The sequence below is a fragment of the Magnolia sinica genome, chromosome 14 (genome assembly GCF_029962835.1).
Source record: "Magnolia sinica isolate HGM2019 chromosome 14, MsV1, whole genome shotgun sequence".
Classification (NCBI taxonomy): domain Eukaryota; kingdom Viridiplantae; phylum Streptophyta; class Magnoliopsida; order Magnoliales; family Magnoliaceae; genus Magnolia; species Magnolia sinica.
The window spans coordinates 63,312,259-63,332,653 of NC_080586.1; the positions used below are offsets into that span (position 1 = coordinate 63,312,259).

Genomic DNA, 20,395 nt, shown 5'->3' on the forward strand with positions numbered 1-20,395 from the left:
ACCGTACGCAAAAATCAGCCCCATCTAATCACCGGGTGAGTTATACTATGAAAAAATGCTAGTCATTGATACATAACAAAGTAGAATTGTGGTCCACTCAACAAAGGGATGTGGTTGATTTTTGCACAAGGTGATTTTCATAATGCTGAGAACCTATTGGACGTGTTGGATGTCGCACAGGCATGAAAAGACAATTTTTTAAAAAAAAAGAAATAGAAAAAAAAAAAAAAAAAACAGTTGGAATTTATTTGCTGAGTGGACTGTTACTTGTGGCCAATTCGACCCGACTTTTGATAGAAGTCAAGAGTCGTATACCCTGGTTCACACGTTCGAGACATGCCATGGCACTTTCAATGCTGACGGCCACCGGATAATGTGTTTTTATGCGTGGACCACCAATAGACCACGTGTCAGAGTAGAATGTCCTACTCTGGTGAAAAGGCTGAAATAATGGAGGGCACATGCGACGCAGTGCAGACCGTCTTATACGAGGGCACAGGAATTTACTGGGACGCGGATTAGCTACTGACAGGTTGAGTAGCAAGACTGCTACTGGAGTGACGTCACCAAGTTATGTGGGTCCCACCATGATATTTGTGTTGTATATACACGGTCCATCCAGGCAGATACAAGGCTGTAGGTGACCCGACCCCAAAACAGGGGAGAGAGTGACATCCACCGATGAAACCTTCCTAAGGTCCACCCTGTGTGATGTTTATTTGCGATCCAACTCGACCGTAAGTTAAAAAAGACATAAAACGAAAAAAATAATAATAAAATAAAATAAAACTTGATCGAAAACTTTTGTGACTCTTAGGATTTTTTAATGGTGGGCGTCTCTCTCCACTGTTTTCTATGATAGGGTCCATTGGAGCTTTGAATCTGACTCATGCATTACAATGTTCTCTCCACATGGATAGACAGTATGGATGCAAAACATACAACATAGTGGGACCATAGAACTTGGTGACGCCACTTCAGTAACAAGTATGTCTGCTCAACTTGTCAGTAGCTAATCCGATTTTACCGCGGCATGCAATTTCACGGAAACGGATTGGTTACTCCCCTGCCATCAGCCAATGGCTGGTCGTGCTATGTGGGCCCACCATGATGTATCTGTTTCATCCATGTTGTCCATCTATTTTTCTAGATTATTTTAGGGTATGAGACCAAAAGTGAGGTATATCCCAATCTCAAGTGGGGCATATTACAGGAAACAGCGTTGAAGTGTTGAATGAACATCAACCATTAAAAAATTTTTGGGGCCCATAGAAGTTTTGGATCAAGCTGATTTTTGTTTTTTCGCTTCATGTAGGTCTGTATGACCTAATCAACAGAGTGGATGTCAAATAAACAGTACAGTGGGCCTTAGGAGGATTTTAATGTGGATATCCAATCACTATTGTTTTCCTGTGGTGTAGTCCACCTGAGATTTATATCCCTCTAGCTTTTGGGATCAAGCACTAAAATGATATGTAAAAATGGATGAACGGCATGGATGGAACACATACATCATGGTGGGGCCCACAGAGCACCAACCACCGGCCACCCGGTTAATGGCAGGTTGAGTAGCCAATCCGTTTACCAATTTCACCGGACCACGTCATCTATGCTGACGTTAGCACAGCAGTTAATTTTTTTTATTTTTTATTTTACCGTTCTGCTGCCTTCGGTCGTGCCCCATTTCTGCAAACGGGTTCGTGGCTCTGGTGTGCTCCGCTGTAATGTTTAAGTAAAATCAACCACTACGATCAAGTGTGCCACACTATATTTGGTGAAGAACCCGGAAATGAACAGTGTACATGGCAATGGTCTCCCACCAAAACTGCTTTCATTTGTGTGGCTCAAGTAAATAATTTGTGGGTACGACTTTTTTGTCCAAAATTTAAATTTTTGTTTTTAATCTAATGGTGGGAGTGGATTACATATACATATTACAGTGGATGCTATAAAAAATCAAGGGTGGACGTCTTCCATCTATTGCTTTTGTTTTGGCTCACCGGAATCACAGGTGAGCCTGAATTTAGCTCCCGAGTCTAATAAAGAACTCAAGAACTGTGGCCCATCAAAGTCAAAGTTGGTGTCCCGTGACAATTCCTTTTTCTTCCTCGATAAACTCTAGTACAGTTTATCGATTGGGTACTACCCCACTATGACCTACCCAGTGGACGGTCCTATAGGGGATTTGTGGGGCCATTAGAGTTCATGCGTTTTATCCTGTCCTTCCATTTTAGAAAATCAATTTATGTGATGGACCCAAAAATTAGATAGGTTAACGCTTAAGTGGACCACATCACAAGAAATAATGGAGATTTAATGCTCAAAGCTTCCCTGGGTGATAAAAGTTTTGGATCAAGCTAGTATTTATGTTTTCCCTTCGTACAGGCGTATGTGATGCCCTTTTGAAGAGGTTGGATGCAAATAAAAGTTATAAGATGGTATTACAATAGTGGATCCCACAATACCCCATTCTAGGTCTGTCCGTCTCCAACTAGGTCCCAGTGGAGGTAATACCCAATCCAAACTACAACAATTGGGAGTTTTACCGGCGCTCGAAAGCACCGGTAAAGTTCCTGAAAGCGCCGGCAATTATAGTAGTGGCGCCAAACAAGCGCCGATAAATGGATAGGTCGGGAAAAGTATTGGCGGCGCTAGGTGAGTTTTACTGGCGCTTGTCTGAGCGCCAAGAATTGTAGTTTTTCCCGACGCGAATAAGCGGTGGTAAAAGTACTCTGACCGCCAGTAGAAGTGGTTTCTAAACACTTTTTCTCCGTAAAATTTTTACACAAGCGCCGGTAAAAGCTTTTGTATATATTCGATAGGCCTTGACATGCCATTAATTTTTTTTTATTACATATAATTCAATCGAAACCTGTATTTTTAAAATATTTGAAACATAAAAATGATGCCATACAAATAAAACTGAATCTTAAACAAAATTTATATTACTAGACAATAAAAAATATAATATTTATTAGAATACATATCTTCAATTTGATGAGTTGGCTAAAAAGTATTAATGTTAATTGGTAACTAATACAACGGATTTCCTTCACTTGAGGGTTATCTGGGGGGCTTATGCCATACAAATATCCTGCAATTTGAGTTCGAAGATCTGCTATGCAAATAAACTTCTTCAAAATGTTCTTGGGCATGATGTATGTGTAGCCTATCTCCTGTAATCAGGAATTACTCACATAAGTTCAGTTTCCAGAATCTTGAAAGTTAAAAAGTGCATACAATGGAAAATAACCATAATTATTTACCTTAATGATGTAGAACCTGTCACAGACATGTTCCTAGCATGGTTGAGCTAAAAGAAGATGGACCCTGAATTGACTATAACTTTTGATTCGGGTATTGTTACGGGGCGCACAACCTATCAATCTTTACTGAAATGGGCATCTGTCCATTTCGTCAGAAAAGGTGCGTTTTCAGCTCAAAAACGAATTTTTAGGAAACTTTTACTATTTTTAGTAATTCTGATTTTTTAAATATTTTCAAAGTTTTAAATTTTCTTTCCTTTTAAAAATAACTTTTAATTATACTAGGACACTTCTAGAGAAAGTTTATTTGCAATTTTTATTTTTAGAAATTAGGCCTTAGAAGAGTTTTATTAGAATTAGGATTTTTATTAGAGTTAGAATTTTGCTATTTTTGGTAATTACGAATTTTAGTTTATTTTTTCCTATATTAATGATGTAAGGAGACACATTAGACAATTATCAATTATTCATTAATCAATTTAAAATTTTTAGAATTTATTTCTATTTTCTGCTTTCTTTCTTCGTGGATTCGAGAAGTCTCTGTGAGGAGTCCAGAGAAGTTCCGTGGATTCGGAATAGTTATCCTCTTGAGGAAGACGGTGCTTGACCTCACATCCTCCCTTGCGTCAGTTTGGTATCAAAGCGAGGTTTTTCCTCGGATGGATGATTTCTAACGACGGGTCGGGCAACAATCCCATGGGCGGTGTTCCAGGGAATTTACCTTTAACGGCGGCAACTTTCAAATCAGCACGGCGAGAGAATCGGCAAGCCATGCAAGGGCTGCAGGCTTCCATCGATCGTATGGCAGATCGTTTGGCAGAGGCCCTAAGGCAGCTCCGTGTTCATGGTGGTGATCCACCATCAACAATTGCTAGAATTCGTAATCATACTGATTGCAGGGCGACACTATCAGTGAACCACAGGATCACTCCTGATAAAGTTGGATCTAGCGACATGATTTCACAGCATCCTAGACGAGGCATTGATCAGATGGATCGGATGGATCAAGAATTCAAGATGAAAGTCGATCTTCCTAGTTTTAATGGTCAACTCTACTTCAAGGACTTCCTCGATTAGTTGCTTAAAGTCGAACGTTTCTTCGACTACATGAACATAATGGAAGAAAAGAAAGTTAAACTCGTGGCCTATGTTGACGGGCAGAGCTTTAGATTGGTGGGAACAACTTCAACTCGAGCGAACGAGACGGATGAAGGCGTCAATCCGCATGTGGTCGCGGATGAAGAAGTTATTGTGCATGTGATTCTTCCCTACCAATTACGATCAAGTATTATTCCAACAAAATCAAAATTATTGGCAAGATAACCAATTATTAAAGGGTTATGAAGAGAAATCCTATTATTTGTCGGCGAGAGGTGACTGGGTCAAAATGGAGTTGCAACAGACCACAGAATTCATCAGTGGCGAACATGTGACCCTTATGGGAACGTTGAACCAACTCAAGACTTCTAAAGTGGAGGGACAATCTCTCATAACTGAACAGGCCTTTGTTAAACAATCTGAGGAAACGGGAAATATATATGCATTAGTTGAAGAGAAAAAATATGTGGAACCTGTGAATATCGTAGAGGATTTAGAACCAGTATCGCAGGAGTTCAAGGGGGTTGTGCTCGATGAATTCCCTAATAAATTACCTCCCTTACTAGATATAAAAAATCACGTTGATCCCGTCGCAGGGGCAAGTCCGCCTAATTGCCCACATTATTAGAGAAAATATGAAATCTTGAAGACAGGTGTGAAGGAACTAATCGATATTAGTCAAGTCAAGGAAAGCATGAGTATATGTATTGTGTCAGCTCAAAAGCTTAATGTCAAGTACAAAAAAAAAGGCTAATGAACATCGAGGTCAGAAGTTATCTTAGACTCAGGTGTCAAGTCTCCTGCGTAACTCGAGGACGAGTCTTTTTCAAGTGGAGGGGTCTGATGTAGAACCTGTCACAGACACGTTCCTAGCATGGTTGAGCCAAAAGAAGATGGACCGTGAGTTGACTATAACTTTTGATCCAGGTATCGTTACGGGGCGCATAACCTATCAATCTTTACTGAAATGGGCTATCCGAGGTGAATCGACCCACAAAGTGGGTCGCATCCATCTGTTTTGTCAGAAAAGGCGCGCTTTCAGCTCAAAAATGAATTTTTAGGAAAATTTTATTATTTTTAGTAATTCTGATTTTTTAAATATTTTTAAAGTTTTAAATTTTCTTTCCTTTTAAAAGTAACTTTTAGTTATACTAGGACACTTCTAGAGAAAGTTTATTTGCAATTTTTATTTTTAGAAATTAGGCCTTAGAAGAGTTTTATTAGAATTAAGATTTTTATTAGAGTTAGAATTTTGCTATTTTTGGTAATTACGAATTTTAGTTTATTTTTTCATATATTAATGATGTAAGGAGACACATTAACAATTATCAATTATTCATTAATCAATTTCAAATTTTTAGAATTTATTTCTATTTTCTGCTTTCTTTCCTCGTGGATTCGAGAAGTCTCTATGAGAAGTCTAAAGAAGTTCTGTGGATTCGGAATAGTTATCCTCTTGAGAAAGACGGTGCTCGACCTCACGTCCTCCCCTGCGTCACTTAATGTCCTCGGTGTTTACATAAATATGATTGACTCTAAGATATAGATTCGTTGCTGAGATTGATCACACACGCCAATCAGTTTTAGAACCAAATGCTGCTTGCTCATAGGGGCTTGTTGTGGTGATAATGAGTTTATCGTCGTGCACAATTGTTGTCCTTGTTGTGACTGCTATAAGTTGGCTTGCTTCTTTCGTCTGCACATGAAGATTTGCTAAAGATTATTAGCCAAGTGAAACTGGCAAAGAAGCTTCTCAGCTTGAGAGACTTTTATTAAACACATCACATGCTTCTCAATCTCCGTAATCTGTTGCCTCTGTTGTGAACGTGGAGTTATCTCAACCCCCAGTATTATATCACGAATTTATATCACAAATTTCAGACTGTGTCAATGCTGAGGTGTTTATATTATTCTTCTTATCATAATCTGAGAGTATAAGATCTCTCAGAGCAACCTCAACCTGCATTGAAGGAGATATTAGCAACTCTCATATATGAAAATTAAGGTAGCAATCACCAGTTCTACTTCAAAATGCATCATGGTATATGATTTCACACCCTGTAACAGCTATTGGATCTATCAACACATGATAGAAATTGTATACTGCCTCGTTGGGGTTAATTCCAATAGGGAGCTACAAGATTTGAAATGAGTAAATTTTCTTAAGTATACATGTACACATTAGGGTATATGAGCATTCATGAATGTATGCATCTAACAGTCTGTGTGCATTCAATAGCATCTTTTTTTAATGTTCCAACCTTGTAAGGAGTGTGATCAATTTAATAGATAAGAAATAACTAGATGCGGGCCATTCTTGGTAATTTTCAAACAACAACAACAACAATAATACTGGCCCAATTCCTTTTATCCGTGAGATACTACGCTGTATGTACTTGGATATGGAACAAATGGTACCCAAAACTTACATCTCTAGATTTTAGGTCGAAGGCTATGATGACTAGTTATGTGGATGGATGATGATCATCTCATGTTAAAAGCGAAAGATTTCTTGCTTTAATGTTTTACCAAGAGTTTCAACACGAGGTCATGGATTCGAGTACCCATTGTCGTGAAATCCCACCATGGTGTGAGCGCGTGAGTGTGTGAGGGTGTGAGTGCATGTGTTATAAAAAATAAAAAATAAAAATTTAAAAAAAGAAAAGAAAAGAAAAGATAAGAAAAAGAAAAAGAAAAAGAAAAAGAAGATCCATGTCGGACCAGTGGATGGTCTCTTTGGGCTGACCTACATAAGACACTGACATCAAAGAAAAGAAATAGTCATAGTGAACCTATCTCAAGAAACTACAAGTAATTAGGGCAACGACATTTAAGATTTAGCTATTTGGTTCCATAGTATAACACTAGATCAACCCCTTGTGGCTAGTCTTCCTGGCCCTTTAATTTCTAACATACAGGATTCCCTTCTTGGAGGGCCCATGGTATTCTATAATTCGAACCCTTCATCTGCCAGCCTTGAGAGTAGCTAAGTGATGCAGAGGAAATATACCAAATAAGACAATCCCATGCCTTGAATATTTGGACTTGTCATTATGAAATATGGAATGTTGACGTACTCTGTCTACATTTTTAGACCACCAAGGTAAGTGTTTGGAACATCTAATCTGAGATATTCCAAGGCATTCCTCTTCCACAGTGAGGAACATCGGATCAGTAGTTTGGATCCCTGAACCACGGGCCAAACATGTAGTGAATCATCAGATGAGTAGGACTTCGTAATTCCTCTACAAATCTAAGTCACCATTTATTTATTTTGGTTAGTTACAAACATGGCTAGTCAAAGAATTCAAGGAAAAAGCGAGTAAAAAGGAAAAGAGCGTCAGAATACCTGATTGAGTGAGTTGTAGTTATCGGCAATCCTTGAATACCTTCTATTTGATCTGCTCATCACTTCGGGTTCAGTATAGCTACTAGCATAGGAAGGGCTGGGTGAGGTAGCCCATGCAAGCGTATTCCCATAAGGATATGAATGGCGGTGGCTTTCCATCCTAAAGCTTTTCCCTCCCATGATTACTATTAGAATTTCTAAATGCTGAACAGAATCAAATAGCTTTATTCTAACAAATGGCCTTCTACCACAAACCGAACCGTCTGATCACAGCCTCTGACTGCACAAAATATCAGATTACTAAGCTTAATACATTGTACTTTTTTTTTCTGAAGGTGAGCTTAATAAGTCATACTAGTACATAGGAGAACAAAAACTGATGCCGCGGAGTTATTGAAACGGCTTCTTTTAAGAAATGAGTGTAGTTTGCTCTGAAACTTTCTCATTTGGATGCAAGGACACAAGAAAGGAGACGCCAAGAGGACGGCGTTAGTAATCTTGAGAGTTAAGATTAATGGCAGAGAGCAGACCTATTTAACTAACAAAGGTATGAATGTGGGTAGCATTTATTTCCTTTAGAAAACATGGATTTCTTTGATGTCAAGAATCATAAACAACAAAGGTTATAATACTCATGTTTCCACTATGATCAATTTCAAGTACAACTACATAGGCACCATGAAAACTGTCCTGAAGAATGGGAATTTAAAATGAAGGAATTATAGGTTCCTGGATAAGGTCTTCATTTTGTACAAGTGGGGCCCTTGGTCAGTTGGGCCCTTCAAAGGTGGGCCATAACCCCAAAAAACCCTCAACAGGCCAATCCTGCCCATCCAATTTGTGGCCCAGAAGTAGATGGTTAATAAGCAATACATCAAAGGTCCACATTAAACAGAAAGGAACCAAGATTGGTGGTGGTGATTGGAGAGTTTTGGGGCGGACATGACCATGCCTATCCAATGAACAACATAATCATGAATAAATATGTATACATGTCAAATAACACTAAATAGGTACATTAAGCAATAGATCCATAAAGTTAAATCATACACATGGCCTACCTATATTAGTACCGTGCATGTCCCACTTATCATTCAGAGGAGATGGAATTATCTGTACCCTCATGCCCTCTGAGAAACTGTTGAAACCAAAGAGCAGAATGTTTTGGGTATCTCTTCAAACCATCTTTATAATCCACGTAAATAAGGCCAAATCTAACAGTGAAACCTTCTGCCCATTCGAAGTTGTCCAGCAATGACCAAGCAAAGTAGCCCCTCTCATCCACACCATCCCTGCCAACAATTTAAATCTTAACCATCAATCTATAATTCTAGAATAGACCATCCTAATAATTTTAATTATCGATCCTACTATCTCTACACATGGATACTACACATGTAAGACATCAAAACAAGAGACATGAGTAAATGCAACCACACCTGATGGCATTTTGAACAAATAAAAGATGGCGACGATAGTAGTCAATCCTTGCTTCGTCTTGCAGCGCTTCCTTCAGTGACAAGTTGAAATTTGGGTTTTCCATCGTCCAGTTTTATGTGACCTTATGAATAGATTGGATGAAATTTGTGTTTTCCCTTCGTACATTTTTGTGGGACCTTATGAATATGTTGTGGAGAGAGAGAGAGAGAGAGAGAGAGAGAGAGAGAGAGAGAGAGAGCCTCAGTTTGGTGTAGGTTTTATGCTGCCCTGTTTTCAGATATTGAGTCATCAGATTTTTATTTTATTTTTTCCTTCACCAGAATTTATGTGTATTATATAATAACCATGTTAACATGCACATTTCTCTAAGCAATTTAATCTGACCATTTCAAGTAACGCACTACTTCCACACACCTGAATTTGGAGGAGTCAATTGGTTTGCTAAACCTTTTCTTTTAAAAGGATTTGAAAGGTCAAATTGTGCTTACTAAGGGTTCCTTCACTCCAATTTTATTTGGTTCAACATGAGCGCAACATGAGTGCATACCTCAAGCCATCTTGGGGATGGATGTCATCTGTCAAGCAAAGTCTGGAATGGGAAAAACTATTGTTTTTGTTCTCTCTAGCCTCACAGAGAATGAGTGCTAGCAAGAGATAAGGATCTCTCATTGAAGAACATGAGGCATTTTATCCTTGATGAATGTGACAAAATGCTTGAAGTGCTTGGTATGCTTTTAGCTTTTGTACTTGTTTTCGAACTTTGACATGCATTTCTGAATTTCGCATTTTTGCATTATATTTGAACTTAAATGTGTATTACTTAATCCCGGTTGTTTAGTACATAAAGCTGTGATTTGGAGTCGAGTATCAATTGTTTAATAATGGGATCTATTTTGGGTAGGATATGGATTGATAAGTTGTGAATTAAACAAGTTTCTGTTAGGAGGCATAATACTAGTATTTCAAGTCAGATATGGAAGCATTAAAACTGAGTTCTTTCTCAAATAGTACTTTAAAATCACACCCTACGTGTAGTATATGTATGTACCTATAGAGTGTTGCTAATAGCTTTCCAAACTCTAATTCCCAATACAAGCTTCTTATTGAATAAGTGTCAGTAAACAAATAGAGAACTAACTACTCACTTGGATAAAAATAAAAAGCTATCTTTGCCCATATGCATGAAGGAGTCTATAAATGGGGTAAATTTCATGGTCAAGGTTAGAGCACCATATGTTCAATTTTCTGTTGAAGGCTTCCATGAGAACTGAAGGCTGATAGGAAGGCCACAAAGCTTTGAAGTTCAGCCATCAACCATTCTAAGCAGCCCCTGCAAAGAAATATACTAGCCATTAAATAAGAGTACATATGAGATGAAGCCAGAAACTAGAAAAGAGCGCAGTGAACACATGGAATCTGTCCTTCAGAGGAGTGAAGAATCAGCTGTTGAAAAAAAAAAGTTCAGAAAAAGGAGAAAAGAGAAGAGAGAAGTTGCAAAAAGAGAAAAATGGTGTACTTCTCCTCTTTCTTGAGAAGTAAGATGCAAATCAACAAATGAAGCAAAACATGGGATGAAGTTCTTAGCAAAAACAATGCTCTTTTGATAATCATCAATTAGTCCTTGTAATGTCTATGATTGATGTAAGGTTTGAGTAAGGCTAGAGAAGTACTTCAATTGAGAGTGATCTCCCGTAAGGCTTGATGATGCGCCTCTAGTAATTAAACCAAGACATCCATGGAAGGATGAACATGGGATGCGTGTGAGATCCAAGCCATTCATTAGATATGGGCCTTACTGTTCATACTTTTTTCTGTAACTCAGTTGGAACGAAATTTTGTAGCATGAAAATAAACTTGATGATGAATGACTAGAAAAAATATAAAATTCATTCATTAACTAGAAGTACTAGAAATGTTGCAAGCAATAGACCTGCCAAAGCTGAAAATTTGTGCAATCACCAAATTGGTGCCAATGAACCAAGAATCACTTGGCCGGTATGGGTTGGACTCACTCATGACCAACGCGGAATCATCCAACTCTTTCTTCTACTAAAAATTGCAAGAAATGATGTGTGTGTGTGTGTGTGTGTGTGTGTGTGTGTGTGTGTGTGTGTGTCAATGTGTGTCTATGTGTGTGTATATATATTAGAACTCAAAAATGGATTTTCTTCACATTGCAAATAGGTCCTTATATAGACCAATTACACAAACCTCTCTTAACTACATTTAAGAACAACCATGAGTCTACATACTACAAATTTCTAAAAACAAAATACAACTTAAAAAACCATAAAAAAGGACCTTCCCAAGCTATACATGAATCTCAAAATTTCCTTCATTTCCTATGCTTGCCACATGGCCCCAAAGGCGCCATACATTATAAAGATATGTAAGTGCAGTGGGCTACAAATTATGGGCTGAATACCAAGGCTTGGGCCTGATTCATGAGCTGGGCTCTACTCTTGAATTGGTTCCTATCCATGGGAAGAAATTGCATAAAAGTAGAGAGTAATTATAATTGTAAATATACATGCAATCTCTTAACGTTTCCACTTTTGTTATGCAGGTATTGAAGGAGAGTTTTAAAATATATTGATCCATGAATGATGGAATCATCAATCTTGTGGATATGGTATGGTGATTTCAACATTCTAGATGTTATACTCACCTTTAAGAATGGATCGCATTAGGCCTTCTATTTAAATGATAATTTTTATACCTCGATGTAGTTTTTTGATATGTCAAGACATGATGCTTTCAAAGCCCTCAACATTTGTAAAGGCCACCAGGTCTCATTGCCCTTTATTTTTATTTGAAGTGCTTAATGCTAAGAACAACTGATGCTCAGCTGCAGATTTCTAGGATTTTTTTGGAAGCCAGGAATCAATTGTTGAGTTTGCTCATTCTTTCAATAGGCACAAAATCTTGCTGATTTTTATGAATTTTGCAAAGGCTTGGAGCTCGCTAGAAATTTCCAATTTCCAACTTTGAGATAGGTTTTTATTTTTTTCTTCCAATTTATTTGTTTAAATTTGGGTAAAGTGGTAAATTTTTTTATTTGATTACTTTGGACGTTCATACTTTGGGACGTCTTTTTATGGTTCTTTATGCATCTCATTTTCGACAGCCACCTCCTTCATTTCTTACAACAATGGAGGAATATATAAGAGAGGCACCTTGTAGGGTTCTGTTGCAAATCAGAGACAGGTGAGTAAACATGAATTCATCCCTGGTACACGTCTGCTAATTTATTGAACATGGGAGAGCCAGTATTCATACCTAGACTGAGGCATAGATTTTTTTTGTTAGCAACATTGAGATGGGATATTACACTCTAAGACTGCAAAGATGTCTACTGTTACAGTCTTTTAAATTGCAGAACTTCTTGTGATAAGATAGGCCTGTCCCAAACTGTGAAATGTGTCTTAAGAGTGCTGGTAATTCTCAGTTCCCAAGTCAAACATGATAATCTATCACCATATTTCTTGTGAGATATATTCCGGACTGCCCCTTCCATATCTTGCAATTTGGGGTGGGGGAAAAAAAAACTAGAAAAAAGGAAGTTCACATAGTGCCAGTTCTATCTTCTACACCACTCCCACTACTGAGCCTACCTTGTTACCAGAAAATACACCCTTTTTCTCTACACAATTCAACATTCTCAGATGAAAAAAAAAATTGAAATTGGAGAAAAGAGAAACCTCAGAAACTGACTCCGTTCCGGATCACTGCCACCTTCCATGGCAAAATCCGAAGCACAAAGTCCCAAATGAAAACCAGTAGAATTCAAACTGATAACTCTTCCCTGAAATCCTCGAAGCATCAGATACCTAATCAAATTGGAATCAAACACAATAGAAATAACAGAAATCTAAACCGAGTATTTATAAAAATAAAATAAATAAATAAACACCTGAAAATTTCGACTACATAATCGAGTGCAGAAAACACTCCACCCATCATGAAATCCAACAGAATTCAGATAAAAAAACTGCAAATCGAAGTATCGAACAAATCAGAACTGTATCACACAACAAATCATTTCTATGTATTCGCATCAAACAACATAGAAAAATCCCTAATTAGGGTTTCAACATTGAATTAGGGTTTCCACATAGAAAATCCCTAATTAAGGTTTCAACATAGTAAATCCCTAATTAGGGTTTCAACATTGTAAATCCCTAATTAGGAAATCACTAAGGTTGAAATTGATGAAATCTAGACTCTTACCTGTTTCAGATCTTCATCTAAGCCCTGAAATTAATGGTAGCTCGCGCGAGAGAGAGAGAGTTGGGGGCTAGGCAAAAGCTGAGAGTCGGGGGTAGGAAGAAGCTGAGAATCGGGAGAGAGAGAGAGTCATCAGGAGAGGTAGAGAGAGAGAGAGTCGGGAGAGGGAGAGAGAGAGAGAGAGAGAGAGAGAGAGAGAGAGAGAGAGAGAGAGAGTCGAGAGCGAAATGGAAATCGCTTTTTGTTTTTATTTTTATATAGAAACATCCGTGGGCCTGCTTTTAAATAGCGTCGCTGCATGGTGCACCCAAAGTGCCGGTTTTACCCATTTTTGTTGTAGTGCCATGCAGGTTTTGTAGAGTACCCCCACCGGTGCCTAGCTGGAGATTGACATTCTGATGGGGACTATGTGAGGGCCACCATCGTGTATGTGTTTTATCATGTCATCCATCCATTTTGACGAATCATTGATTTTAGAGCATGAGCCCAAAAATGAGGTAGATCAAAGGCTTGAGTGGTCACGTGATGGGAAACAATGTCAACAATGGTGATAGTGAAACCCACCGTTGAGACCTTCCTCAGACACACTGTGATTTAATTTGCCATCCAACCTATTCAAAAGGTCACATATGCCACTCACATGGAAAAAGGGTAAACATAAATACTATCTTTATACAAAACTTTTGTTGCCTCAGGATATTATCAATGTCAGGTGTTCAATCCCCACTATCTCTAGTGGTGTGGTCTACTTATGCCTTCTTCCTTTTTGGGCTAATGCCTAAAGTGATTTGCCAAAATGGATGAATAGCATGGATGAAGCACATACATTAAGGTAGGCCCCATAAAGCCCATGCTAGGACCTTCTATTATAGAAAAACTGATGAAGTTTTGTTTATAACCCCAAGTGCAGGGCTGTGATGTAGTAATAACTCAGTAAGACCAAGGTCGAATCTACAGGGATTTAACTTGTACGTATTCTGAAATAAACTACAAATAGAACTAGAATAAGAATGTAAACTAAAATCAGGAATATGAAAGATTAATTATGAATAAACTATCAATAAGAAAAGGAACATTAGTGCGCTATGGATCCACTTATAGCTATTAAAATGATACCTTACTTGATCTAACAAACACAATTGGAATCGAAGTTATATCCTATCTACTTGGATGATAGAGCAGTTAAACCAAATATGAACTTTTCATTGAATTAGTTCCCACATGAAGCACCAATGTGATGATCATAGGAAATTCAACCATCCACCATGCACAAGAGACAATCGTGGATCACGAATTTTATAGATCTCACTATTACAAACAAGATAAGAATATATCAAAAACTTTCCAAGCATCTACTGTAATTGAAATCACAATAAATTATAGAAAACTGAAAATATTCCTTCATTAAAAGTATAAATCAATGGAAGTTCAATATAAACATGAATCAAAATAAGATAATCATCTAAATAAATTACAAGCTTCACCTCTTAAATCTAGCTAAGAGATTATCCAACCAAAGATATGATTGAAACTAAAACTCTTAAAGAAAACATAAAAAATAACTAGAAGAAGAAAATTGGGGAAGAAGGAAGGACTCCTTGAAATTCTCCAACACATTGCTTTACTCTTCCAACCCTAAATATGCTTAGAAATAATTAAGAGACTCATATTTATAGTATTTGCTTGGATCGACTTTGAAATCGTCTCAAATTTATGCAAAAAGTTACGCTTCGGTGAGACTGAAGTTGGTTTCGGTCAGACCGAATTAAGGCTGAAAATCTCACTCTCTCGCTGGACAATTTTATGTGATTTTGGTTGGACCGAAGTTGGCTTCAGTTGGACTGAATTAAGGCTAAAAAATCTGTTTCTTGCTGAACAATTTTGCGCGATTTCAGTCGGACTAAAATTAAGGTTGAAAAATCTGCTTCTCGTTGGATTGTTTTACGCGATTTCAGTCAGACCAAAATTGAACTTCGGTGAGACTAAAGGTTTGGTTCAAAATTTTTCGTTTTAGTCTCAGAATTCCAGAATATGTTTTTTCTGGCCAATTTTCAGGATTCCTTTTCTTCACTTCAAATCTTCGATTATCTTCATTCCTCACTTGGTTTCCTTGGATCTTTGGCATGTAAATTCTTTGTTAATGACTTCCAAATTTCTAAATCTTCATTTAGTAATCTTTTGAGCATAAATCTTTCTTTTGACATCAATTTCACCTTAAGCTCTCGAAATCACTTCGCATATGAAAACATGCATAATTATATCGATTAAGCACTATTATGTTTATAAAACTAAGGCATAAATAGGAGAAAATATGCTTTCATTCTCAACAAGTTTCCTAACAAAGTGATGAGGTTCCACTAAACAAATTGTGTGGTTCCATTAGGCAAAGTATCGAGCTTTATAGACAAAGTGATAGGGTTCCACTATAAAAAGTGATGAGGTTGCCAAACAAAGAGGCGGGGTGACACCTATAACATATAAATATTGCATATTTATTTTCTCAATTGCATTAGTTTTCATGCATTCAAAGTGCTTAATTAAAAACTAACATATATTTTATACATGTGAGGTAATCCAGGAGACAAAGAAGAAATCATGCTTATGATAGAGTATCAAAGCTTAAAAGATTTATTAAGAAAAGACTTGGAGATTTGAAAGACATTAATAAATAATTCACATGCTAAAGATCCAAGAAAACCACGTACAAAGGAGAGAGAAAAAACAAGGTAAATCACAAAATTTAATAACAGAAAAAATAAACTGTTTGGTCCCACCTAAGGTTGCTTTAGTCCGACTAAAAGTGTAAAAAACCTTCCAGCAACTAATTGTGATTTTCATAGTTAATTCAGATTGACACTTTGGTGCGACTGAATCCAGATTTGGTGCCATCGAAGGAATGTTCAATGTGACCTAAAGGAGTAGAGACTTAAGAGAAAAATCAAAAAAATTTGACTTGAATTGAGCACCAAATTCAGTGCAACTGAAGTGATCTTTGGTGCAATTGGAGGTCACAGTTGGTTGCAAACAAAGCATAACAAAAGCATAAAAATTAAAGTTGTTTTCAAGTCGGTGTGAACTTTTCTTATTTAAAGAGGCGTTTTAGGCTTTTCTATGCATGAATTAGGCAAGAGGAGAGAGACCTAGGAGTTGTAAAGCATCTTCAGAATCATCATTCCTTCTCAATCATTCGGTTTTAATTTGTATTTTCTAGTTTTTCTTATATTTTGCTTAAAATGTTAGTCATGCTTAACTAATCTCTTAGCTATGGGTAAGGGATGAATTTTTTAATGAATATTTGATCTTTAATTCATTCTTGATTGAAAATTAAGATTTTTATATTGACTTGTGATGGGATGTGATTGAACTCCTAGATTGGACAAGGAATCAATCTATAAAGTTGTTTGATCTATTATCGCCTCTTAATATGTTAGATGCTTTAAATTCCTTGCATTATAATTATCTAGATCTTCATTAGAGATCAAGCGTATTATGATTCTAGTATATGATGAATGTTTTAAATTGATATTAATGTGTTATCTTTCGATTATAACAGATTAGAATCATGTTATATCTGAGTTGTCAACTCGAGAGGATAAATTGAATTTAAAGTCTATTGATTGGGGATTCCTGAATCCATAGTCATTTTTATCATTGTTTTTACAAATCTATTCTACTGGATTAAAAATTCAGACTAATAGTTTTCATAAGATTAGTTCTTAATGTATTCTCACCAAGTTCCTTGTGAATCGACCTTGGTCTTATTGAATTATTACTACATTGCAACCCTATACTTGGGGTTGTTAACCCTTATGTTCGATCAAGTTTTTAACACCGTTTCCAAGGAAATTGCATTGAGAATACTTAGGTTTAAGTTAAATTTTAATTTGTAGTTTTAACCTAGGTTTTTTGCTTTTAGGTTTCTATTTGAGAAAAGTTCTAGTTAGGGTTGTTATAAGATTTGTTTTGAAACTAACATAGTTTGTTTGGTTTATATTTTGTAGCTCATAAATTGTTGTGTAACGCCATGAAATTCTAAGGCCTGAGTCTTTGCTCGCCCTGGGAATTCTGGCGTTAATCCCATTCACATGTCATTAAGATAGTGTGATTAAATTTATATATTCTGAGCACGCAAGTACTAATTCATAAAAAGGAAATTCTCTGTATTTATTATTCCATTTGAAAAGGAAGAGAAGTTCAATGAATTGTCAAATGCTCACTCAGATGGGAGCTTATTACAAAATCAAGTCACAAAGAAAAAGTAAATAAAAGCTAAATCATGAAACTGTTTTCTTGTTTATTCAGTATAATCTTCTTTAGGGAGGTGATTCTCTGGGTCTTCAATCTATTCGTGTTCATAACCCCAGGTGTAGGGTCGAGATGTAGTAATAATCTTGGTGAGACCGAGGTCAAATCCACAAAGACTAATCTCGTGTATTTTCTGAAAATGACTAGAAAAAGTTGAAACCCTAAATCTGAAATATTTGAGAGTAATTGTGAGAGATTAAATGAAAAACTTAAGAAATTCAAAGGTGGGATACTAGGGTTTCCAAGGATCCACTTGTAGAGATCAGGGAGATCTATGCTTGATTCAAGTCATACGATAAGAATTGGAGTCCCATCCTATTCAATTAGAAGATATCTCATTAAAATCAAATCTCAACTTCCTTTGACCTAATTCTCAATAGATGAGAGGTGTGAGAACTGGAAGTGATTCCATCACAAAACCATGCCCAGGAGACAAGGCAAACAACATAATTTACCAATCCCACAACCAATTTGGGAGAATTGTGAAAGTTATGGAGGATTCCATCATCCAACCATGCTAAAGGGACGATGGTGAGCAACAAGATTTCCTAATTTCACAATATCAAAACATGAAGAGAATATACTCAAAGCTATCGTAGATCTACTGTAATTTGAGTTACAACAAACCGTTAAAAACTAAAATTATTCCTTATAATCAAACTAGAATCAAAGAGAGTTCAACATAAACATGAATCAAAGCAATAGAAACATCCCATCACGCTACAAGCTTCACCTCTTAGCCTTAACTAAGAGGTTTAGCCAACCATTGACATGATTGAACTAGAATCTCTTAAGAAAAGCATAAAAACAGTTAAGGGAAGAAAAATTTCTTAATGAACTTCCTTATCATGTCATTCCATGTGCCAATAGATCAGGGACGTAGTGTATGCAACCACATCTTAGCTTTCTCTTTCAAAGAAAAGTGAAAGAGTTTCAGTCTGACTGTGTCCTCAGACGCATTTAAAAAATATAAAGTGGTTATGATCTCATTAAACTTTTTCAAGTATAAATATGGACTTTCATATTCAAGTCTATGGAATTTTAGAAGGAGTTGGTTCACCCCTGTCATAATATCCCTGTGTCTCATATTTTCTAGAAAAATCATGTATGATGGCATGCTCCCCTCCCACCAATTGTAAATAATCTCGCAAAGTATGAGGCGGGGGTGCTTGATGTACCTCATTCTCATCCTGGATTTCCTCAACCCTAGGTTAAGATTGTTTTCTAGGTTGATTAACGGTTTGATTTACAGTCATCACTTTAATCAACTCTAAGGATCTCAAGTGGTGTTTGATCCTGTGATGGACAGATAACCCCTCAACCAATCCTCCTTCACTCAAAGACATTGAGTGTTATCACGGACCCACTTAGGCATGAAACACTCTCAGCCCTCAATTTCAGATTCTAACTTAAACATAAAAGAGAAAAGAAGGAAATAGGAATCTAGAAATAGAAAGAGAGAGAGAATTGGAAAGAAGTTACCAGATTAGAAGTTCTTAATTAAAATCCTACAAAACAAAATAAAACAAGTTAGTTTCTAAAAACAGAAATTCTAAAATTAGAAAGTTTCTAAAAATAAAAATATAAAGTAAACTGCCTTCTAAAAAGGAAAGTTTTTAAAAACAGAAAATAGAAAGTTTCTAAAAAGCAGAAAAGGAAATTTCTAAAATCAAATTAGGAAAGTTTCTAAACCTATAATTAGAAAGTAAGTTAGCTTCTGAAAAAAATCCTATAATTAGAAAGTTTTTAAAGACAGAAAACAAACCATAATCTTAAAAATAGAAAAATCCTAATCTTAACCTAATTCTAAAACTAGCTAAACTCAGAAAAATGCAACAGTTAATCCCCGACAATAGCGTCAAAAACTTGTTCATAACCCCAAGTGTAGGGTCACAATGTAGTAATAATCTCAGTGAGACCAAGGTCGAATCCACATGGACTAATCTCGTGTGTTTTCTAAAAGCAACTAGAAGAAGTACTAGAAAAAGATGAAACCTTATTTGAAATATTTGAGAGTAATTTTAAGAGATTTAATGAAAAACTTAAGAAATTCAAAGGTGGGATACTAGGGTTTCCAAGGATTCACTTGTAGAGATCAGGGAGATCTATACTTGATTCTGGTCAAATGATTGGAATCAAGGTCCCATCCTATCCAGTCGAAAGATATCTTAGTAAAATCAAATCTAAACTTCCTTTGACCTAATTCTCAATAGATGAGTGGTGTGAGAACTGGAAGTGATTCCATCACAAAACCATGTCCAGGAGACAAGGCAAACAACAGGATTTACCAATCCCACAACTAATCTGGGAGAATTTTGAAAGTTAGGGAGGATTCCATCATCTAACCATGCATAAGGGATGATGATGAACAACAGGATTTTCTAATTTCATAATATCAAAACATGAAGAGAACATACTCAAAGCTATCGCAAATCTATTGTAATTTGAGTCACAATAAACCATTAAAAATTGAAATTATTCCTTATAATCAAACAAGAATCATAGAGAGTTTAATATAAACATGAATCAAAGCAATAGAAACATCCTATCACGATACAAGCTTCACCTCTTACCCCTAGCTAAGAGGTTTAGCTAACCATATATATGATTGAATTAGAATCTCTTAAGAAAAGCATAAAAAATAGTAAGGAAAGGGAAGAAAAACTCTTGGCAATGGCTTCTTCACACTTTTGCTCCACTCTTCAAACCC

General features: G+C 36.5%; 1 protein-coding gene across 2 annotated transcripts; it reads right to left on the reverse strand.

Moving 5' to 3' along the window:
• Positions 1 to 2,969: 2,969 nt before the first annotated feature.
• On the reverse strand, positions 2,970 to 7,899 carry LOC131225348 (uncharacterized). 2 transcript variants are annotated; one of them, XM_058220876.1, is made up of 3 exons: positions 7,714 to 7,899; positions 5,933 to 6,060; positions 2,970 to 3,176 (listed from the first exon to the last, which is right to left on the reverse strand). In XM_058220876.1, exons 1-3 carry the CDS (start codon positions 7,891 to 7,893, stop codon positions 3,170 to 3,172), a joined length of 315 nt encoding a protein of 104 aa, XP_058076859.1. In that variant the 5' UTR covers positions 7,894 to 7,899; the 3' UTR covers positions 2,970 to 3,169. The 2 variants fall into 2 exon arrangements, 1 of the variants encoding a protein (XP_058076859.1); XR_009161315.1 differs by lacking the exon at positions 7,714 to 7,899 and adding an exon at positions 6,150 to 6,217 and having other exon boundaries at positions 2,971 to 3,176.
• Positions 7,900 to 20,395: the final 12,496 nt, after the last annotated feature.